Consider the following 24,123-nt stretch of genomic DNA (forward strand, 5'->3'; position numbering starts at 1 on the left):
ATAGTACACATTTCAAGGGAAAAATAAATTTCAGAATGGAACCAGCCCTCAAAAGTACTATGTGTGTCTGAATTCTATGCTACTTCCACAATATTACATGGATTCAAATAATAGCTCACTCATACATGTGAGAATATTTACCTTCTGTAAGAAAGTTAACGTAGATGTAATATAGCAAAGTCACAAATAACAACAACAAAAATACTTACGCAAAAACTGGTCTAACAGCATTGTTCATATTCCCAAAGGTGGCTCGACCCAGCAGTTCCCTGAAGCAGTTCTCAGCCAGCACAGCAGGGTTCTCTTCTTTGTCAGCTGCAGAAGGAGAAGGAGGAGGGCCTATGCGACTGGAAAGAGAAAGAAATGAAGAAAACCTGTGTGCAAATTCTAATGTTAGTTCTAATGGTTAGACAGAATAGACCTTATACTAAGAAATGCTAAAATCACATTTTCTTTTTATCCCCAAATAACTTTAAGGCTTAATTCTAACTTAACAAATTTAGTACCGCAAAATCTAATCATGTAATCATTCAAATATGGAGATCAAATTTAGTTGAGTACTTGTTTCCAACAAAATGGCCCTTACTAAGTAGAACCCTTAGCAGCCTGCTATCTGTTCATGCTCATACAACTTGATAATGCAATCTCTCATAAGAGCACACCATCCAAGAACCACCACTAGGCACCACGAGTGTAACTGTAAGTGAGCAAAAATGAACTGAACAGCCACAACACAACTCGTGAGTTAAAAAAATTGAAAAGCTAATTATAATACTTGTGTAGAGGTCTTCAATAGAGAGTACTTGTTTGATGCACATCTTGAAGCACTATTTTAGACTAATTATATGCAACAACAATTTTTTAGGAAAGTATTATAGGTAGCACTAGAGTTACATCATGGGAAACACAATTTTTTAAGATTTGGCAACCAATGGTCTCTATGCCATATCTTACTCACACTAGAAGTGGACAACAAGAGTCCCAGTTATGGAAAATAGGTTCCCAAAGTGTTCAAGGCATTTTAAATTCTAAATATGTTAGTTAAGAAAACTTTAGCCTCAGCTACAGTTCCAAGAATAAAGAAGTGTCAAAGAAGCTAAATCATACCAATTTTCACACATTAGAAATGAATTTAGAACCTGCCAACAGTCACATATGAAGAATTAAACACAAATCCTTTCTAAATTAGCATAAATTTAAATGAATACATAAGTGCTACCACAAAGTTATCAATTATACACAATTTCCACATCACATTTATTTAGGCATGGTAGCGCACAACGGTAACCCCAGGCAGGACTTCATAAGCAAAGACAGAAGGATCAAAGGTTGGAGGACATTGTCAGCAACTGAGCAGGACTCCCAGCAACTTAGTGAGATTCTGCTAAAAAAAAAAAAAAAATAGCCAGGTGTGGTGGCGTACGCTTATTACTTGGGAGGCTGAGACAGGAGGACTGCACAATTTTGAAGCCAGCCTCAGATATTTAGTGAGGATCTCAGCAACTTAATGAGACCCTGTTTCCAGATTTAAAAAAAAAAAAAAAAAAAAATATATATATATATATATATATATATATATAATGACATAGGTCTGGAAATGTAGCCCAGGGGTAGAAAGTCCCTGGGTTCCATCCCAGTACCCCAAAAAGAAAATTAAAAAAGGAAAAAAGAAAGAGGTTGGAGTGTAGCTAGGTAGGTAGGTAGGATGATTTTGGGGCTCAATACCCAGTACCACACACACAAAAAAAAAATCAAAATTTTAGAAGTACAAGTCCCTTAAATTGTTTCAGCTTTTATTCTTCAAACTGTAAGAATCAAGGAAGAAAGCCAAATCGAAGGGTCTTGCTTTTGTAGCTTAATCACACATGACTTCTGTAGCACAGACCAAAGTCAAGGGTACCACTCCAGAAGGTACGCTGGTACAATCCAGGAGACATGAGGACAGCAGCAGCAGGTGCAAATGGGAATGATGGGAGCACACATAGGGGCACACAGTAAATTTTTTTTTTTCAGTAAAGGGAGCCAACAGATTTGAGAATCTCTGAGAGGTGAGGAGAATGCATGTTTCTGACACAATAAAGGAAGAATTCTAGGTGTAACTGAATGTTGTGGAGGAAAAAAAGAAAGTATTTATCCAAAAACTATATTCCATCCCAAAATATCTTACAAGAGTGAATCAGACATGAGCACTATCTACCTTTTTTGTCAAAAAATAATGAACAGCCATTATTATAATTTTGATTAGTTCTACTCTCTTTTGAAAAAACAAGCTGGATCTCCAAAGAATAACAAAAGTTCAGCTATATGGTCTACTTCTCACATGTGCAACATTAATTGGTACTAATTAAAATAGCAATTTACATACTCAATTACAGCAAGTAAGGTATAAATTTATTCTAAAAGAAAATAAAGGCTCACACGTATAAGAATCTGTGGTCTAATAAGTGTAATGTGATAACTACAGATAATTTTTCCAGAAAGGTACATCTTTTTGAGATGATTATTTACATATTAAAAGTATAAAACATTCCTATCCTAGTGAGCACATATCCATATAAAAAGAGCAATATAGCCTCAGCCTGACATCTTTCTTCCATACCTGTCAACTTCTTCTGCCTTCTGCATGTTAAACAGAAGAGATGGAACGATCTTATCCATATGCTGAGGTTCCCAGATGGTAGCCTGAAGTTCATCATTGACTGTTTTGCGAACCACGCCTTGAATTCCTCTTATTCCAGCTATTCGGATTCTATAAAGAAAAATATAAATCATAAAAATGTTGCTTAAAACAAGTGTGTTTGCTTAACCAAGGGAATGGGTGTCAAGTAAATAGTATTAACTTAATAGTAAAACATTTTAAAATAACACACAAATCTAAGAAATTAAATTCTCAGAATTCTCAAACAGATATATCAAAGAGGCTTATTTAAGTTTTTAAATTATTATTTAAACTTAGATTAACTTTAACATATAGGAAATCTAGTACATGTATTATCTTTGACTAAAAACTCAAAAGCATAGGTTTTCCAGAGATGATGATGATGATAACCACTCACACCACTAGGAAGTGGATCTTTCTTTCTATGTGGTGCCTGGAGACGTCAGAGCTAAGTAGGGAGGGGATTTTCCTGTTCCTGAGCACCCACCATGCCTCATCAGATGCCTCTTACTGCTCCTCACAAAAAGTGCCCTCAGCAAGTCTTAGGGAGATAAGCTGCTTCTTTAAAAGGTATGACAAATAAGAACGACCCAAATGTGGCCCAGAGAGGCACATGTGTGTGCAAGCATACACACACACACACACACACACACACACACACACACACACACACGTCTATAGATATATATGCATGATATATGTTTACATGACAAAATCTGTCAATATAGTGATAGAATGCTGACCTATCCTCCCTTCTTAATTCATCTTTTTTTTTTTTTTTGTACTGGGGACTGAACCCAGGGGCATTCTACCTTTGAGCTATACCTCTGCCCTATTTTTTATTCTTTATTTGGAAACAGGGTCTCACTGAGTTGCAAAGGGCCTCCCTAAGTAGTAGCTGAGGCTTTCCTTGAACCATGATCCTCCTGTCTCAGCCTCCCAAATGCTGGGATTACAAGCATGCGCCACCATGCCTGGCTATAGTCCTTCATTTTCTTAAGCTCTTTTTTGCTCTTCTTGGTGAAGAGAAAAATCTAAGGTTCAAGAACAAGAAAAGTGAGTAAAATATAGCTTACAGAAGCTGCAGCAGAGCCAGTCTCAAGCAGAACTAACTTGATGATCCTGATTGAAAACATATTCCTTCTGGCCAATTATTTCTTCTTTTCTGAAGTGTTATGTACTTCCTATTTTTACTTAGTTATTTGCTTCTTTTTTCCTACTCAAAGTACTCACCACTCAGGTTTACTCAGCTTACCTAACACTGTCTTTCAGAAACTGTAAACAAAGAATGGAAGATACAAACAAGTGGGGGACAATCCCACTTTATAAACCGAGGGAGCAATAATGTAGGCATTTCAGAGCAGCAGGTAAGGACGTGAGCCAGAGGGAAAAGTAATCTGGAAGACATAAAGACGAGTTCTGCCTATTTCAAAGATGTGTCACACATGATGCTTTCTAAAATCCAGAACCTCTTATGCAGAAAGCCAGCACAGGTGGGCAAGCCCAACGTCACGACTAATGGCATTTGCTTTACATACCTGCTACTGCTCCTCGGGTGACGAGAAGGCCAAGCACAAGATGGCAAAGGGCCCTGAATAAGCAAGATGACACATTGGCACACCTCGTGGTACAGTAGTCCACATGGAGGACAGCAAATGGCGCCCTTACTGGGGGTGTGTGATCGTGATACACAGCGACTGAGGCTCCACAGCTGGCATCCAATCCAGATCTCAGACCTGGTCTAACTGGCACACTCTAGCCATGACCCCCAAGACTCTTACAGAGATTAATGTTCACCTTGCCTACAGCATAAAAATGCTCTACGGTTTAAGTGAGTGTATTCATGTAGAGTGCTTAATAATAATCTGTACCTACAGTAAATTAGCTACTCTTGCTATTGTTATTCACCAAGAGAGTGATGACAACAGATCTGCAGGAAATCAGAGTCAGAGCTGAGGACTGATGGATGAGTTGACAGGTGAGATCCGTTTCTTCTCGGTAAACATTTTAAGAAAATACAAACAAGCGGGGGATAATCCCATCTATAAACCCAGGCCAATAAACAATGTAGGCATTATTGCTAAGTAGGTGCCAGCCCCACCTCCTTCCCACTGTCCTCCTGAGTTCCATTTGATAAGGTTTTGCTAAAAATAAAGGGACTTAGGCTAAGAGAATAGCTTGGTAGTTGAGTGCTTGCTTAGCTTGTGCAAGGTCCTGGGTTCACACCCAGTACCAGAAAGAAAGGGACAGACGAAAAGTGGCAGAATTACAACCTGAAAGAGAACATGTGCACACATCGAATGAAAGCTAGAGACTTTTATTTATGGTGAGGCAAGTAAAACATCAAATCCTCTAAGTATTTTAAAGCATTTTTAATTTGCTTGCCTCACAGTGATTCAAATGAAATACTGGCATATTAGAACTTCAAATATCATATAATATTGAAATTAGGAAAAGGTACTATAAGTCCTTTCATCTGTGTATAGAAATTTTAAGTTTCTTTTGAGGGGGCTGGGGTATAGCTCAGTGGTAGGTTCTTGCCTAGCAGGTGGGAGGGCGGGAGGGAAGGAGGGAATGCTTCTAGCTTTGAAGTTTCTTTTTGTAAACACTAATGAAAAAATGCTCAGTGAAAATATGTTCAAAAGACAAGCTACTTCACTAGGGGGCGATAAATACCTAAAAATAAGTTTATCTACCTTAAAACATCTTAAATGCAGTCTTTCATGAACATTATGGATATCAGAAACACTTTTCACCAACACTGATTTATATGTAAAACAGTTTTAAAATGTCTTTATGGAAGAAAGAAGGATTTTAGAGAGACAAAGACAGTAGAAAATTTTATTATAAGCCACAAACAAATCTTATCTGAAAAGTGAATATTAATCACTTCTCAGCTTTCTTAAGTTAAAATAAACTTTTACATTTGTCATTAATGTAATCAAACAGTAGTTTGCAAACTAGTTAAAGCCTTTTCTTTGAAAGAAAACTGAAAATTATAAAACATGCTAATTCTTGATTACTAACGGCCCAAAATAAGCTCTTTTAATTCAGGCTTTATTTGTAGGTACAATACAATTGAGCAAAATACTTTCTATATTAACCAAGGTCATTTTCACTTTAATTCTTAACTTTAACGTTTCTCATTTCTATATAGATACCAACCAATAGCTTAGTTCTGCAGTTGTATTTCAATTATAGATTTTTACTAGGATATACTTGAAAAAAATCTTTCAGTAGTATAGGCTTGTATCATTTAAGCATCTATTCACTCAAAGATGAGTGAATAGATTAGGTTCTCCTAACAAAGAGCCTACTATGTGCCAGGCACTATACTAAGCCTACTATGTGCCGGGCTGCCCTTGTGCTCCTGGAATTCCATAGAGGGGTGGGAAACATAAGATGTGATCAGATAAACTAGAGGTAGGCCTCGAGGGCTGATAATAAATAGAATGCCAGGGAAGAACTCTTCTACATTTGAAGAAAAACCTGAACACACCAAGGAACCCAATCATGTGGGCACGTGGGGAACTGCTGTAGGCAGAAAACTCAAAGTGTGCAGCGGCCCTGGGGAGAAGATCCATCCCGTCCACGAGGCTGGAGGAGAGGGAGCAGGAGGAAACCACAGGGACCAGATCTGAGCAGACAGCCACGGGGAGTGCGAAGGGATGTCCTGATTCCTATCAGGACTCCATTTTACTTAGTAAACTGGGAAGCCACTGTTATGTGGCAACTTCAGTCAGTCACTGGCTCCCAATCAGCAATGGAAAAAGCTGTTTCTCCTCCATATTCTCATTCCTTTGAAAATCACATGCACTATATTAACATAATTTTCATCAATAAATGCTTTTCTAAACTTTCTGTAAGTCATAGAGTAAAAAAATACATACTCTGTTCGTATTTCTGGATCACTATGACAGGAATGACACATGGCACTGAATCGAGACACAAAAAAGTCATAACGTCTGTGATAGGAGGGTGTATCTTCTTCAATATTTGCAAACTTGACAAACTAAAAAACAAGAAAAACAATACAATGTACCTCACTTTTTTGACAATGCGGACCATACCCATTTACTTTTATTATCTGTTACATTAAAAGCAACATCCAAATAAATAAAATATATGAAATAGTAAATATCACATATACAAAAGGAATTTTTTAATAATAAGCTTTTAGAAATCAAGGGTACAGAATTCTAAGTATCAAATATAACCTTGTAATCTATTCCTTTTGAGTAAGCAAGCCTTATAGGACTGGCTCTAAACCTTCTCAACAATTTTTCCTAGATTCTGAAAATATTTCTCACACTAAAGATATTAGGCCACAACCTCTACATAATTTTATTTCTTAATTGTTGGTGGGAAGAAACACTTTCATAAAAAATAAACACATGAATAAATGAATGAATGAACTTAATTTCAAAAGGGGGAAGACAAGAAAAGAAATGCATTAAGAAAATATGACAAATTTGTCAAAAAAATATTGAGATGATAAAAATATTCTACCTCCTTCCTGATGATTAGAACATACACAGGTGTATTCATTCGAGTCACCCCTCCATGCCAGTCTGGTATGGAGCTGTACCTATCCTCTGTATTTCTATCTTTCTAATAAACTTCTTAAAAAAAAAAGAGCATACACAAAGACAATACATACATATGTTTAGGAATTTTTAAATACCTCACATGTGTTTGAGACATGGCTCCTATAATTTCTTTTTATGCATCTTTCCTCCCTTCCTTTTGCAGTACCAGGGATTGAACCCAGGGGCGTTCTACCTCTCAGCTACATGCCCAGGCCTACTTTATTTATTTTACTCTGAGACAGGATCTCAATAAGCTGAGGAGGGCCTGGCTAAGTTGCTAAGACTAACCATAAAGCTGGGATCCTCCTGCCTCAGACTCCTAAGTGCTGGGATTAGAGACGTGCACACCACATCTGGCTACATTTTCTTTTCTTAATTAGTTCTTCTCATCTGTTTGGTGATTTATTATTTCCTTAGAAATAAATAGTCTAAATACAACAATCTGTTAGCTTACTTATAAATTTAAATATATAGACATGTAAATAGACAACTGCCAGGATATAGAATGATGCTTTAAAAGGTGATATCTAAAGAAAAGTATTCAACCAAAGTATCACACAAATCAGAATTACAAGTCTGTTTAAAACAAGCATAGAATTAAATGAAATTATGATACCAAAATGATTATGAACTAAGCCATATACCTTTATATGACTTATTTTTTTCTAGAAAAGGGTCATGAATACTACACCTGGTTCAAATTAAAATGATACACATCATCTATCCTGCAGTACACTCACATGAGCTGGGTGTTTCTCATAGGTTCTCATTAGGTTATTTCAACAGCTCGACAAAGACATGCCATTATCCACATTTTACAGAAATGGCACACTGAAGATCAGAAGTCGTCATTTGTCCAAAGTGACACAGTTGGTGAATAGTGACACTGGTATTACAAAGATCCGACTCCAATTCTCAAGATTTCTATTTTACACATTAACTCTATGAATAATTTCAGAAAATATGATACAAATACTTATAGTTTTCACAAGGTCTATATATACATTATGTGCACCATTATCTGTTATACATACAAACAGAAATAAAAATATTAAAGGACCACTTCTGAATTTCAGAATTATAGGTGACTGACCTCGGTTTACTCTTTTAAATGTCTTACCATTTTCCAAAGTTGATGCAATAAACACATTACTTTTAAAATTCAAAAAAATTAGATAAAAATGGCCACTAAAATGTTCAAATGTCTGGAGAATGATGAGGAAAAACCTCATTATTTTTTCATGTACTGAAATTCACAAACAAAAATATAGTCTGATCATTTACAGAAGTAGCTCTTATTATCCTTACACAGAAAAACAGAATAAGAAAGCGTAGCTCTGATCTCCACGAAAACTGCACAGAGCAATCTTCCTTTCCAGTTTTGTGGAAAAGGTTACCTAATTCTCCCAATTCTGGAAGATCTCTAGCAAATTCTAAACCTATAAAGTCTATGATAAAATACATCCATAAAAAGAAAAATATTATTACAGACTTCTCTACAGGAACAGAGAAAAAGGAGGCAGCACTGTGCAGAGATTATAAACAGATGGCTCTATAGTCTGGACTGGGATCCTAAATTGACTAACTAAATGGACAACTTTGAGGGTTGAGAAGAGATTCAAATAAGAACAAACTGAATAGCAAAATGCCTTCCACATACATGTATGCTCTAGTTTGTTTCACTTCTATTAAAAATTCAAGTGGGGAATACAGTCTGTTTCAAGAGGGTAGCAGCAATGAAATTCTTCAGAAGAAAGGTTTCTCTCCTAATTACTCATAACTTGGGGCCAGATAAAACCTTTGCTGCGGGATGCTCAGCAGCATCTCTAGCTTCCTAGATACCACCATCATTCCAACCCCACGGTACAAATAAAAATGATCTTCAGACCTTGCCAAATAGATAGAGTGAAAGGGGGCAAAAAGATAATTGCCCCTGGTTGAAAAGCATTTCTTCTGATTAGTAATGATCAATGATCGGTCTCTAGACAACTGTCAACAATATTTAAAGAAAATAGTTAAGATTAGCAGTGAGGCTTGAAAAAAGTATGACAGGTCACAAAAGGGAAAAAAAGGAAGGCAATCTATTATTTCCCTATGTTATAAACCACAAATGACAGTGCATTTATTTTGCAAAGAACCAAACCTTTGGAGGAAGACCTAAGACTGAATGCCCCGAGTATATACAGCACTCTGTCACTCTGTCTTTGGACAAGTTAGTTAGCTCCAATTTCTCATCTATAAAATGGGAATGATGTTTCTCAACTTGAAGTGGTTTTGAGAGAACTAAATTTCATTATATATGTTAAGTTCCTAACACATACAGTATTATTTTTTCCAAAACATTTGAATCAAAGTTGTATAGTGATAACACAGATAACTATTAACATACTGCTACTTGAAGCAAAAATTATTACAAGTTGAAGAGCCCGTCCTCAAAATGCTCAGAACATCAGTGTTTCAGAATTCGGAGTTTTTCAGATTCTAGAATATCTACATAGAACTTACTAGCAGAGCACTTCTAATCTTAAAGTCCAATAACTGTGCTCAAAATGTTTTGGATTCTAGAGCAACTCATATTTCAGATTAGGGATGTTCATCCTGTATACATTATCATATAGTAATGCTAATATTACTACTAAGTAATTTTTGTTTTCTGAATCACTGTATATACATTCGATATTTTATTTGGAATGCTTTATAATAAAAAGGGGCAAATCTTAAAAAGTACATAGCACAATTTCTTAAACAAAATGGAATCTAAATAAATTATATCTATTACTGTCTTACTGGGTTGGCATCAGCATGAGATAACAATAAAATGTACAAAACCATTCATAAATATGAAAATATTAAATATTAAAATATTATATCATTGCCCATCATGCTTGACAATCTAAAGTACCCAGCAACACTAAAGATTAAAATCAGACTTTCAGAAAATATTAGAAAAATAATGTTGATCAAAATAATACATAATTTTGAGATTCAAAATGGCGACTGAGGGACACAGCACTTCTCAGTAGCTGAAACAAATAAAGTTCAACTACTTAGAAAGCAGTGTCTTAATAAATAAAATAAACACATCCCAGGAACCAAAACAGATCCAGGTACCTCGGTGGAAACCCTGAACTCGAAGAATAAGAAGAACAAAGATCGGACACCAGACCTGCTGCAGATACAATCGGGCCACCCGCCGGTGGGCTACCTGCATGGGCTGCCTGCCAGCCCAAACGGCACTCCCGAGCCCTGACTGAAATCACTGTGGCAAGATAATCCGAGACTGAAAACGGAAATAGAGCCTCATCTTAAGCAGCGAGCAGCACCCACATCAGAATTCTGTGTGCTCACCAGCGACTGGATCACAACAGCACAGAGACTCCCACGGACGCCTGAACCAAGGAAGCCAGGTACCTGAGTGCGTCCAGGGAAGTGTGGGTCCTCGCGTGTGCCCCAGGCCCAGCACCGGACCGGAACATCTGTCCCACACCTCAGAACCCAGCACTGTCCTCGCGCACCCTGTGTGCACCCCGGACCCCTGCTAGTAGTCAGTGCCTGTGCCACCGCCACCCCATAATCGGAGCTTACCTTGTGTGCCCAGCCCCCGCGCCCCACTGGAGCCCAGACCCCCACCTTGCCAGAGGCCTGCTTTCCAGGCGGCGAAAGCTCTGTGAGCCTGTGAAATCTCCTCGGGCCTCCAGCTTCTACGTCCCACGGGAGGCAGAGATCATTGCTGGACACCGCGCAACGCCTGTGCACCCGGACCCTTGTGCACCTATCCCGTGCCCCTGGCCCACCGCTGGGAGTTCCCGCCCACCCAGTAGCTTGATACTCAATTCTAGTCTAGGGCACAGCTCAAGGCACCTTGGAGGAGCATAGCAGCAGGCACTTGGCAGCTGCACCCACTCACACCTGGGTCCAGTAATAGCAGCGCACCCAGCCTGCACTCTCGGAATAGGCAGAGCTCTGGCAGTAAGTGTGGGCATCCAGGAACCAGCATTCCTTTGCCCAGGACACATCTTGGGACCACACCGGCTAGCCCAGTTAGAATTTCCAGAGACACAGGAAAATCCATCGAGACACAATATCTGCACAGGACTACAGGGGGAGGTTCCAAGTATACTTTGGACATCCTCCACTCCTGCTGTAGGGAAGCACAGGCTGGAGTCTAGGGTGGTGAGTGCAGAGGTGCTGACTACAGGCTGGAATTATGCAGAACCTGAGAATTGTACAGAATCTAATAACAGCGATACCAGACATCCGGACACATAAACCCAAAGCAGTTAAAGGAAAGAAAGGTGTCCAAACAACCAGAGTGACCTAAGAAGATAAAAATAGAGTACAAAGAAAACTAAGAGACATTGGATTATATTCTGAAAGCTACCAAAGCAATCAGATACGCACATATTATATGGACCTGACCCCATATGCGTATATAAGTAGGACTGTTTGTTTTACTTTTAATGTGGATGTTTTGTTTTATTTTGCTTTTACAGCGCTTTTGTTTTGGTATGGTTATTGCTGTTTTATTTATTTTTTCTTAACCCACACTTCTTTTACTTGAACTTGTTGGTTTTTTTATATATATATTGGATAGTTTGCCTTATTTTCTGATTTCACACAGCTGCTAGTTCCTTTTATTTTATTCTTGTTCTTTTTTCCTCTTTCTTCCTCTTTCCTTTCTTTTTTCGTTCTCCTCCATTGATTGGTTTTTCCTTTCTTTTTCTTGGATTACATAATAGTCTTGGTATCTTGTGTGGATTTTTTTTTTGTTTGTCTGCTCCTTCCATCACCCCTATTTACAAACCTTTCCAAACTAACCTACATACTTTTCTCCCCCAAAACTTTTCCCCATAATATACCTCCTGGTTTAATACTCAAAGTATTTCTTATAGCCATAATTACTCTACTAACAACAAGAGTCCTACTAGTTAACTCTCTCATTCCTAGCAAGATATTACCTTATCATAATTAAAGTCTTTCTCAACCTAAATATATCCTCTACCTAATCCAACTCCTTTACCAATCACCCCAGCTCCTCCCACATCACCCACCCTCAACACTGGAAAGGCTCTGCTGACTTGCCGATACCCCTAAACTCCTAATATTAAGATTGGACTAAGCATAATACTCACGAACGATGGGTAGAAATCAGAAAAACAGGACAGAGAACGCTATAAATATGAGAACCAGGAATTATGAAGAGACAGCAGAAATCACGAATACTGACCTACTAGAAATGCAAGAAGGGGAGTTCAGAATCTTGATGTTCAATATGATGAAAGGATTTAAAACAAGTATAGAGGAGGCTAAAGGTGAGTTAGAAACACTAAAAAAGAATCAGAAAGAGGTCTGGAATGAAATGAAAGAAGCAATAAGTGAAATGAAGACAGCAATAGAAAAAAATTCTGGAAGACTACATGAAAAGGAAAACAGAATATCAATATTAGAAGACAGTACATCCCAAACCGAAAACACAGTCAGCGATATACAGAAATCTTTACAGCAACAAACCTAAACATCCAGCAATTATGGGATAATATGAAGCGTCCTAATTTACGGATAATAGGCATTGAGGAAGGGATAGAGGTACAGACCAAGGGCATCTGTAATATCTTCAAGGAAATAATCTCAGAGAATTTTCCAAATATGGATAGAAACTTGGACCTTCAAGTCCAGGAGGCATACAGAACTCCACTGAGACAGGACCAAAGAAAAACCACTCCACGCCACGTAATAACCAAAATGACCAATATAGAGGCTAAGGAAGGAATCTTAAAAGCAGTGAGAACAAAAGGACGGGTGACATATAGAGGCAAAACAATAAGAATCACCCCAGACTATACAACCCAGCTCAGGAATGAAGGAGAGACTAGTACGACGTGATTCAGACCCTGGAAGAAAATAACTTCCAGCCCAAGCTAATCTATCCAGCAAAACTACTATTCAAGATCAATGGTAAAACAAAAGTCTTTCAGGATAAACAGAATCTCAAAAAGTTCATGAATGCAAAGCCAACACTAGAGAAAATTCTTAAAAAAATAAACCATAAGGAAGAAAAAAGAAGCAGACTTCAGAATCAGAGAAGAGAGGAAGTTAATAAGAGGGCCATTTAAGTAAAGAAGAAAGATCACACCACCCAAGAGTAGACAGAACACAAAATGGCAGAAAACGAAAATCATATTTCAATAATATCTCTTAATGTCAAAGGACTTAACTCACCAATCAAAAGACATAGACTGGCAATGTGGATTAGGAAACATAATCCAAATATATGCTGTATGCAAGAAACTCACCTCACAGCCAAAGACATTCACAAGCTGAAGGTGAAAGGATGGAAAAAGATATACCATGCCACCAGTGACCAAAAAAGAGCAGGGGTAGCAACCCTGATATCCAACAAAACAGACTTTAAACTAAAACACATCAAAAGAGACAAATCAGGGCACTTCCTTTTATTAAAAGGAACAATACACCAAGAAGATATAATGATAGTAAATATTTATGCCCCAAATGTGGGTGCAACCACATTTGTAAAACAAACTCTTCTGGACATAAGATCCCAAGTAGACCCAAATACAATAATTCTGGGAGACTTTAATACACCTCTCACACCACTGGATCAATGAGTAAAGACGCTTTAGAACTAAAGGAAACCATAAACCAAATGGACCTAATAGACATTTTCAGATTATTTCAACCATGAACAACAGAATACACATTCTTCTCAGCAGCCCATGGAACCTTCTCCAAAATAGACCACATCCTGGGACACAAAGAAAATACCAGCAAATTCAAAAGATGTAATATAATTCCTTGCATCTTTTCAGACCACAATGGAATAAAAGTAGAAATCAACAACAGGAAACTCGAAAGAAAGTATTCAAATTCATGGAGAATGAATGATACACTATTGAATGATGAATGGGTAAGAGCAGAAATTAGGGAAGAAATAAAGAAATTTATGGAAACAAATGAAAACAGAGATACAACCTACCAAAATCTATGGGACACCACGAAGGTGGTATTAAGAGGAAAGTTTATTGCATTGAGTGCCCACATAAGAAGGACAGAGAACCACCAAGTAAAGAACCTAATGACACAACTCAAGGACCTAGAAATTCTACAACAGTCTATTCCCAAAGCCAGCAAAAGGCAAGAAATCATTAAAATTAGAGCAGAAATAAATGGAATAGAGAACAAAAAAAACAATTCAAAGAATCAATAAAACAAAAAGTTGGTTCTTTGAAAAGATTAATAGAATTGATAAACCCCTGGCCAACATAACCAAAAGAAAAAGAGAATCAACTCAAATTATCAAAATTAGAAATGACAACGGAGATATCACCACAGATAGTGAAGAAATTCAAAAGATTATCAGAAACTACTTTAAAAATTTATACTCCAATAGACTTGGAAACCTGGAAGAAATTGATAGATTTCTAAGCACAGTTAACCTTCCTACACTCAGCCAAGAGGACATAGCAAGCCTAAACCAACCAATAACAACCAAAGAAATAGAAATGGCAATAAAAATTCTGCCACCAAAGTAAAGCCCACAGCCCAGATGGGTTCCCAGCTGTATTCTACAAAACCTTCAGTGAACAACTAATACCAATACTTCATAACATGTTCCAGGAAATTGAAAGAGAAGGAACTCTTCCAAATTCCTTCTATGAGGCCAGTATCACATTAATCCCCAAACCAAATAAAGACACCTCAAGAAAGGAAAACTACAGACCAATATCCTTAATGAACATAGATGCAAAAATTCTAAACAAAATACTAGCTATACTCATTCAAAACTATATCAAGAGAATAATACATCATGACCAAGTCGGTTTCATCCCAGAAAAACAAGGCTGGTTCAACATACGCAAATCAATACATGTTATTCACCACATAAATAAAACCAAGAACAAAAACCACATCATCATAGCAATAGATGCTGAAAAAGCATTCGACAAAATCCAACACCCATTTATGTTAAAAATACTGCAAAAAATTGGGATAGAAGGAAAGTACTTCAACATCATCAAGGCAATATACTGCAAACCCAAAGCCAACATTATATTGAATGGGGAAAAACTGCAAGAATTTCCGCTACAGTCAGGAACAAGACAAGGATGCCCACTATCACCACTCCTTTTCAATATAGTCCTTGCGACTCTTGCTGCAGCAATAAGACAAGAGAAGGAAATCAAAGGAATTCACATAGGAAGAGAGGAATTAAAATTATCCTTATTAGCAGATGACATGATCCTTTATCTGGAATACCCAAAGAACTCAACTAAAACACTTCTGGAGCTGATTGACAAATTCAGCAAAGTCGCAGGTTACAAAATCAACCTAAAGAAATCAGTGGCTTTTCTTTATGCCAACAACGAATCCACAATGAAAGAAACAAACAAACAAAAAAAAAACAATTCCATTCACTATAACCTCAAAACCAATAAAATACCTAGGAATAAACCTAACCCAAGATGTAAAAGCCTCTACAACAAAAACTATAAAACATTAAAGAAAGAAATTGAAGAAGACCTTGGAAGATGGAAAGATCTCCCGTGCTCATGGATAGGCAGAATAAATATCAAAATGGCCATCTGCCAAAACTGATCTATAGATTCAATGCAGTTCCCATTAAAATACCAGTGACATTCTTTAGAGACTTAGAAAAATCAATCATGAACTTCATATGGAGAAAGAAAAGACCTAGAATAGCCAAAGCAATTCTCAACAATAAGAAATATGCAGGAAGCATTACAATCCCAGACTTCAAACTATACTATAGAGCAATAGTAGTAAAAGCAGCATGGTACTGGCACAATAACAGATATACTGACCAGTGGATTAGAATAGAAGATATAGAAACAAACCCACACATCTTTAGTCAATTAATCTTTGATAAAGGGGCCAAACACATTCACTGGAGAAAAGACAGCCTTTTCAACAAGTGGTGCTGGGAGAACTGGCTAACCATTTGTAAAAAGATTAATCTAAACCCCTATATCTCACCAAACACAGGAATCAAGATGGATCAAAGACTTAGAAATTAGACCTGAGACTGTGAAGTTAGTAGAGGAAAGCATAGGTTCAACACTACAACATATTGGCACAGGCAGTAACTTTCTCAACAAAACCTCCAAAGCTTAGGAAATTAAAGCAAGAATAAACAAGTGGGATAACATCAAACTAAAAAGTTTCTTCTCATGAAAGGAAACTATCAATAACCTAAAGAGGAAGCCTACAGAATGGGAAAAGATCTTTACCAACCACCATTCTGATAGGGGGCTAATATCCAGAATATACAAAGAGCTCAAAAGACTCTACACTAGCAAAACAAACAACCCAATCAAGAAATGGGCAAATGAACTAAATAGACACTTCACAAAAGAAGAGATACAAAGGGCCAATAGATACATGAAAAGGTGTTCTTCATCACTGGCCATCAGGGAGATGCAAATCAAAACTACACTGAGATTCCATTTAACCCCAGTCAGAGTGGCAAGCATAAAGAAATCAAACAACAACAAATGCTGGCGAGGATGTGGGGAAAGAGGAACTCTTTTACACTGTTGGTGGGAATGCAAACTAGTTCAACCACTATGGAGATCTGTGTGGAGATTCCTAAGAAAGGTGGGAGTAGATCCACCATATGATCTAGCTATACCACTCCTGGGTATCTTTCCAAAGGGTTTAAATTCAGAGAAATACAGCAACATATGCATACCTCTGTTCATAGCAGCACAATTTGTAATACCCCAATATTGAACCAACCCAGATCTCCATCAAGAGATGAATGGATAGCAAAACTGTGGGAAATACACACAATGGAATTCTATTCAGCCATAAAGAAGAACAAAATTATATCATTTGCAAGAAGATGCAAAGCCCTGGAGAACATTATGTTAAGTGAGATCAGCCAAGCACAGAAGGAGAAGGTAAATATGTTTCCTCTAAAATGCCCAAACTAGGAAACACAGAGGATATCAGTGGGACTCCAGATAATGGAGGGGAAATATCAGCAAAGTCTGAATGGAAAGATAGGAGAGGAGAAAGGCCGATCTTAATTAATGAGGGTCTACACCTGAACATGTGTAAAATTATGAATAAGACATGGTTAACCTGGACAACCATTGGTGGGAGGGGGGAAGGGAAAACAGGGGCGGAGGGGAGAGGGCACCAAATATAGTTTAAATGTATACTATTTATGTTCAATAAAAAATTGTTAAAAGGAAAAATAAAAATAAAAAATAAAAATATAATATATAATCTGATTTAATACAATTCACTTAAAAGTCGGTAACTGGGAATTTTGGTCTTTTGTATAAATGATTCATTAAAGTAGCTCTAATGACAATGTTGGCTGTAAGTAAAGAAACTTCTGGGAATGCATTATGTAATTAAAATAGAAACAGGAGAAGCCTTCAGTAGTAGCTACCTTGTCTGAAAGTAAGCCTATCACATTACCTAACTGAATCTGGATATATCTAATATTTTCCTCTAAAATAAATGGAGAAAATCGTACTTAGGGTTTTTGAACCTATTCTCCAATAAGAATTTATTTTTATACTCTTTTTAAAAATTTTTTATTGGTGTACTACAGTCATACATCTTAATACGGTACAAGATAGTAGAGGCATACACACACAAATCACTTATTTAGCCCTTTTATATCGGTACTGGAGAATTTTAACCTCTGAAATATACCCCCAGCCCTGTTTACTTTGCAACAGTCTTGCTAAGTTGCTGAGAATCTTGTTAAGTTGCTGAGGCTGCCTTTCAACCTGGAATCCTTTGTCGCAGCCTTCCACATACTGTGATTACAGGCATGCACCACTGTGCCCAGCTATTCCCTTGCTTTTTAAATAATCTACTACTATCAATAATAATAACTAACAGTGCCAGATACTGTTCTGAAGAGCTTCATATGTAATAACTCAAGCCACATAACAACCTTATAAATTGGAACTATTATTTCCTCATTTCATAGATAAGTAATGAAGGCAAGAAGAAAATAAATGTCTTGCCCAAGATCTATGAACTGAAAGCAGTGTAGGTGTAATTCAAAGCAGGGTGGGTGGACTCTGAAATCTATGTTAGCAGTCACTACCTATTCTTCCTCTCCCTATACCAAAAATAATTATCTATACCGCATAGCAGGTGATATATGATTCTCTTAGTTGCTGATAAAAATATGAATTAAACATACAGTATTCATGTGGGTTGATACCCTACAGCATCCTCAGAAAGAGTAAAGGTTATACAATGGAATTAAATAAAAGAGAGAAAAACATTATCATTGTATTTTATTTTCTTTACCTTTTCCAACAAACTGCATGATTAGAGATAGAAGAAAATCAGTGCAGATAGTACAACAGTTCAGAAGTAGTCTATGAAGGAAGGAAACTCTTACTTTCATGATAGATTGCTGGAAAAGAATATTCTCTCCAAGAAATAATGGGACAGCTGAAAATCCATATGCAAAATGTGGTCAAAGTTGAATCCCTAAGTGACATTACACATTAAAAAAACCCTCAAAATAGATCATAAACCTCAACTCCAAAACTTTTAGAAGAAATCATAGGAAATTAAATCTTTATGTCTTTGGATTAAGTGACGGTTTCTTGGATATGAGACTAAAAGCACAAAAGAAAAAAAATAACAAAAGAAAAAAACAGATCAACTGAACTTTATCACATTGGACTCAAAACAAACCAGGGATAAAGTAGAAAGCCAAACCAGAGAACTGAAGAAAATATTTCCAAAACAACTTGTATGAAAAATATATACATGAAGAACTTTTATATTCAGTAACAAAAGGACAATTAAAAAATAAGCAAGGATTTAAACAGACATTTCTCCAAAGACATGTAAATAGCCAATGAGCACATGCAAAGAAATTTTAACATCAGACATTAAGAAAAATCAAAACCACAAAGAGATCCACCACTTCATAACCACTAGGATGGTTATAATAAAAATATACAGTAACAGGAATCAGTAAGAATGTAAAGAATTTAAAAAATTCCTATGCTGCTGGTAGGAATAAATATGAAACGATGAAGCCACTTTGGAAAACAAACATGGCACTACCTTATGACCCAGCAATTACACTGCTAAATAAGAGCTCAACAGAATGAAAATCTATGTCCACCCACACATAAGCTGTAAACAAATGTTCTAAAGCAGCCAAAAAAGGAAAAAAAAAATCCAGATTCCATAAATGGATGAATGGATAAATAAAAATCCAGATTCCATAAAAGGATGAACGGATAAATAAAAATCTAACATATGCATACAACAGAATATTGGTCACAAAAAATGGGAGTTCTGATACATGCTGTAACATAGATGATCCTTGAAAATGTTATGCTAACTGAAAGAAGTGGGACAAAAAAAAGGTTACAGGATAGATGATTCCAATTTTTTGAAGTATGGAGAATAGAAAAATCCACAGAGATAGAAAAGAGATTATTGCTTATGAGGGTAGGGAAAGGAAAGGGTGATGGATATACAACTATAGAAATATAAAAATACCGAATTACATACTTTATAAGGGTGAACTTTATAAAGCTGTTATTTCTGAACAGACATGAAAGTCAAAGGAAGAATAGAATGCAAAGTCAGTGTTACAACAGATGGCCCAGACAAAATAAAAATGGCAGGTATGCACTCATCTACAGGAAAATATTCCACTATGATTGTGAATGTCACAGATTTTACAAGGAGCAACAGAAAACACTAAGACAAAGTATTCTAATCATCTTCATCTATATTGGCTGCCTAAATGCTCTCACCTGGGAATTGGCCTTTGTCAGGTAAAAAGACTGTAAGAAGAGATTAATTTTAGACATGCTAATTAAACTTAAGATTCATAAAAGTTTTACTCACAGAATTTGTTCCAAGAACTTGAAGTTTTGGTTCCCCAGATTCTAGCAGCTTTGCCACCATATGAAGGAAGCTTTCTACAAAAGGTTTGATGCTTTGAGAATGGCAGGCCATAAGAAGTTGGTCCAATGCCTCCATAGCAATTAGAACATACCTAAATGTAAGAGAAAAGCAATGTCAGTGCATTTCTAGTCTCTTAATTCTTCTAAGTGCTTTTTATTGTAATAACTGAAATAAATTTAAGCACATAGAACATAGAAAAGCAACTTTAGCAATAATGATCTTAGTAGATTATAAAACAATCCTTCTGTTAAACTACACAAAAACTATACTATACTATTCCATTTCCTCCTTCCTAAAATGACTAGCTGGACGTGTTACCTGCTGTACCCTCAATACTTAAGAGGCTGAGACACAAGAATCGCAGGTTCAGGCAAGCTTCAGCCACTCAGAGAGCCCTTGCTTAACAAAAACAAAAGGGGGGGGGGATGGAGGGCTGTGGGTACAGTTTGGAGGTAGAATGCCCCTGGGTTCAATCACCTGGGAAAATACTCTTGTAGAGGTATTCAGAGGCTCTTTAACACTGACGTTGCTTAATAAACATAGACACTGTGCAGACTTTTAACCATTATTTATTTGCATATGACCCAAAATAGTTATTAAAGGAATATGCTCATATATCCAACATGATCTATTTGTAATGAGTAGACAAATAGTATCAGCAACAACAGACTAAGAAAATGTCTTGTAAATTTTATTTTATAATTCGATATTGTATACACTAAAATTAAAACTTAGTCTTTTGACAGCTTTCTTCAACAATGAACTATTAAACTACCTGTACCATGTTCCACTAAATTGTTCTAAGTGGTAATAATGTGGAAGAGAGAAAGTCAATATAACACTTGGGGAATGGAAAACACTAATAAACAAAGATGACAACATAGACAAACAGCTATAGTTCAAAATTTCAGAGTTCAAGCCTAGGCGATGGCTTAAGATGGTAGACCTTTAATTATAAGCAGAAGTGTAACTAGTATACATGAGCACGCTCAATCTTCTCAATCTGGACATCTAAGCCTAACGTGGCTCTTCTTTTACTCCTCTGATAGGTAAAACTGAACTGTGTCAAAAGTCAGTTGGCTAACAGAGGGTCTTTCTGTTTGTTTTCAATTTACAGATTGATTCTTATATTATGGCATCACACGTAAAAACTAAAAAGTCAATTTCTACTATTTTGCTTAGAGAAGTTCCAAAAGCTAACAGATGCTGAAGCTAAAGGACACTGTAAAACATGAGCATGTGAACATAAGGAAATATAAGCTGTATCATCTATATGGGTTTTATATATTTCTTTGTACATTATTACAATGTTTAATCTTCTACATATCATATTTCCTGACCTGACAGCACAATAATTACAGGATGACTTAACTTAGGAAGAATTTTCTAAAGGTCCTACACTAGCAATGATTAGTTTACTTACCCCGAACGATGTCTGACAACATCCCTGCTCAGCCTTTCTGCAAGATAAGAACCTATTCGATCCAACTTCTCTGGAGCAGATACTGCATAAAATGTCAATTTCTCCATGTCAGCTTTAACAAGGCCATCCTAAAAATAATGACAAGACAAACATGTTATCAAAACATATTAAAACATATTTTATTTTTTTTAAAGTGTTGCCCATTTCATATTTTCTTCTGTGGGTTGGGGATTCATCTGTATTTATGCTGTACTATTTTGGGTATAATGTCCTTAGTGCTGATAATAAATCAACATTTTAAATACACAGAACTTTCAAAAAGTTATGAAAATGGTCCATTTAGGCAAAGCTCTTAAATGGCCCTTCACACTGTATTAGACTAACACTTTCCTTTAGAGAGACATATTCAAGTAACTGTTATTATGTAGGAAAGAGATGTATTTTAGCAAAAAGATTTCAACTGAAATTTGCTTCAATTTAAACATTTCAAGTGTTATATTTTACATATACACTCCCTTACATATATACCAGTCAGAAAGGTGCTGTTTATTCAGTGTATTCCACTTTACAATGAGGAACTTAATCAAAAGCACGTGGCTTTCGAGAAACAGGGACTATAATATGTACGACTTCTGCACCCAAGCACCTACTGTCTGATACATTTTGGATATACTACTAGATCTGTATGTGTTTGTTTTAATAAATTAAAAATAATCAATATGGCAACTGAGTAATGGTTGCCACATATGTGCAAGATTCCCAAGATTTGTCTACTCGATTTTATAAACTTCTATTTAAATAAATGTTCTCTATTATCTATCCACAGTCCCATCATCAATCAGAGCTCCTACACTGCCTATAGTCCGAGTGTTAAAAGTAGGTGCCTTGTCTGTCATTTACATTTCTCCATGCTGCCCTCCACCTCACCTTCAGTAACCATAAGTCCCAAGACTTCTCAGGAAAGTGACAATTTGAATATCGAGTCTGTTAACTAGTACATCTGAATTTCAAGTCAGGAACCGTGGGCAACATGAGTAAATGTATTAATAATACATTTCTAGTCAGGTTACTCTAACCTCCATTGGGGGTCTAATGGATCCACTTACTCTTGACCTCAAATATATCTCTTCCTTTCTCATCCCTTTTTCTTCACCTTTACTTGCAATGAAGAGGCAAATCTTCTCTACCTCTCCAGGTGTTATATATCCTTCAAAGCTCAGCAAAATCCACTTCCTCTAAGAATGCTTCCCATAGACTGCCAACCCACAGTGATATATCCTTGCTTTAGAGGCAAAATGTTACTAATTTACTTAGCATTGTACTTACTAATTTATGCACTGGGATTTAATATGAAGTACACTTTTGCTATATGTCAGTCAAAGTGTGAAAAGATCTTTAAAGGTGTATGTTAGGGTTTTTTATAATGCCACAAATTATCCAAGACCCCTGACAGCCAGCAGTATTTATGAGTGGTCTCCTCTATATAGATGAATGTTTAAACAGATTTGACTAAAAATAAGATAGATCAACATTAAATCAATGTAATATAACTAAAATATTTCAGTAACTTAGCTACATTTAATAAAGTAAATGCTGAAAATCAAGTTCATAACATTTTACATTCACATCCATTTAACATATTAAAGGAATTTTAGAAAGTCTAAGCTACTGTCAAAGAAAATTACCTAAAGCCATGTACTTCAAAATCAGTAATTTTCTCATGTATTTCAATTTTTTATAAAACTATTAAGCAATATTTAAGTAAAAAGAAATCCACTCAGTCTGAACCAGTCTTTCATTATCTCTTAATTCTCTTCTCAAACCTGTGTGGCCATCCTCTACTTACTATTCTTTGGAGTTTAGCCGAGGTTCCATTTCCTTCGGGCCTTTTTTATCCTACACCTAAATAAGCCATCACCTCTGTCTACTCCAACAGCACTGTGTATTTCATTTCTCTATGACAGCTTTGTTTACACATTGTAAGTAGCAATTTTCTTATCTACAAGCTTGATAAGAACAGAAAATCACATCTGTGTTCACAGTCGTATCCTGAGCACACACTAAAAAACCATCTGAAAGTGCTTCATACATATTTGATGAGTGTTACTTGAACTGAGTACTATATAGACTACAAAACAACATTATACAGCTATAATTCTAGATTTGTGCCCAATTTGCAAAAAGAATAAGAAAACTAGGCAAGCAAGCATGGATAATGTAAAAGTTAAAAAAGAGAAGTATAAGAAGAGACATGTATGTGACAAGATGTAGGGATAAAAGTAGAGAAATGAAATTAGGGAAACCTTAGGGAGATCAGCAGGGGCAGAATGGGTCAGCAAAGAGAAGGATCAGTAGATGTAGATCAAATTACTTTTGGATCTTCAGGAAATATGTTGTCCACCAGGCGCTTGTAGCGAGGACGCAAAGCAGAACAGCAGCAGCATACTCCTGTTTAAAAAGAAAAAAAACAAAAAGTACAGTAATTAATATTGTAAACTGAC

At 36.5% G+C, this 24,123-nt stretch overlaps 1 protein-coding gene across 2 annotated transcripts in view; it reads right to left on the reverse strand.

The window, feature by feature from the left end:
* The window catches only part of EFR3A (EFR3 homolog A), a gene marked incomplete at its 3' end in the record, with an annotated part of 60,227 nt that extends 38,483 nt beyond the window's left edge, over window positions 1-21,744 (reverse strand). For both annotated transcript variants that reach the window (XM_080693937.1, XM_080693936.1), the window contains exons 1-5: window positions 21,623-21,744; window positions 20,140-20,290; window positions 6,550-6,671; window positions 2,600-2,749; window positions 210-347 (exon numbers count right to left, since the gene is read on the reverse strand). In XM_080693937.1, the coding sequence (XP_080550063.1) occupies window positions 210-347; window positions 2,600-2,749; window positions 6,550-6,671; window positions 20,140-20,290; window positions 21,623-21,729 (668 nt within the window). In that variant the 5' untranslated portion in view covers window positions 21,730-21,744. The remainder of the gene's footprint in view (window positions 1-209; window positions 348-2,599; window positions 2,750-6,549; window positions 6,672-20,139; window positions 20,291-21,622) is intronic.
* Window positions 21,745-24,123: the final 2,379 nt, after the last annotated feature.

This window comes from Muscardinus avellanarius, assembly GCF_963383645.1.
Source record: "Muscardinus avellanarius genome assembly, chromosome: 4".
NCBI lineage: Eukaryota > Metazoa > Chordata > Mammalia > Rodentia > Gliridae > Muscardinus > Muscardinus avellanarius.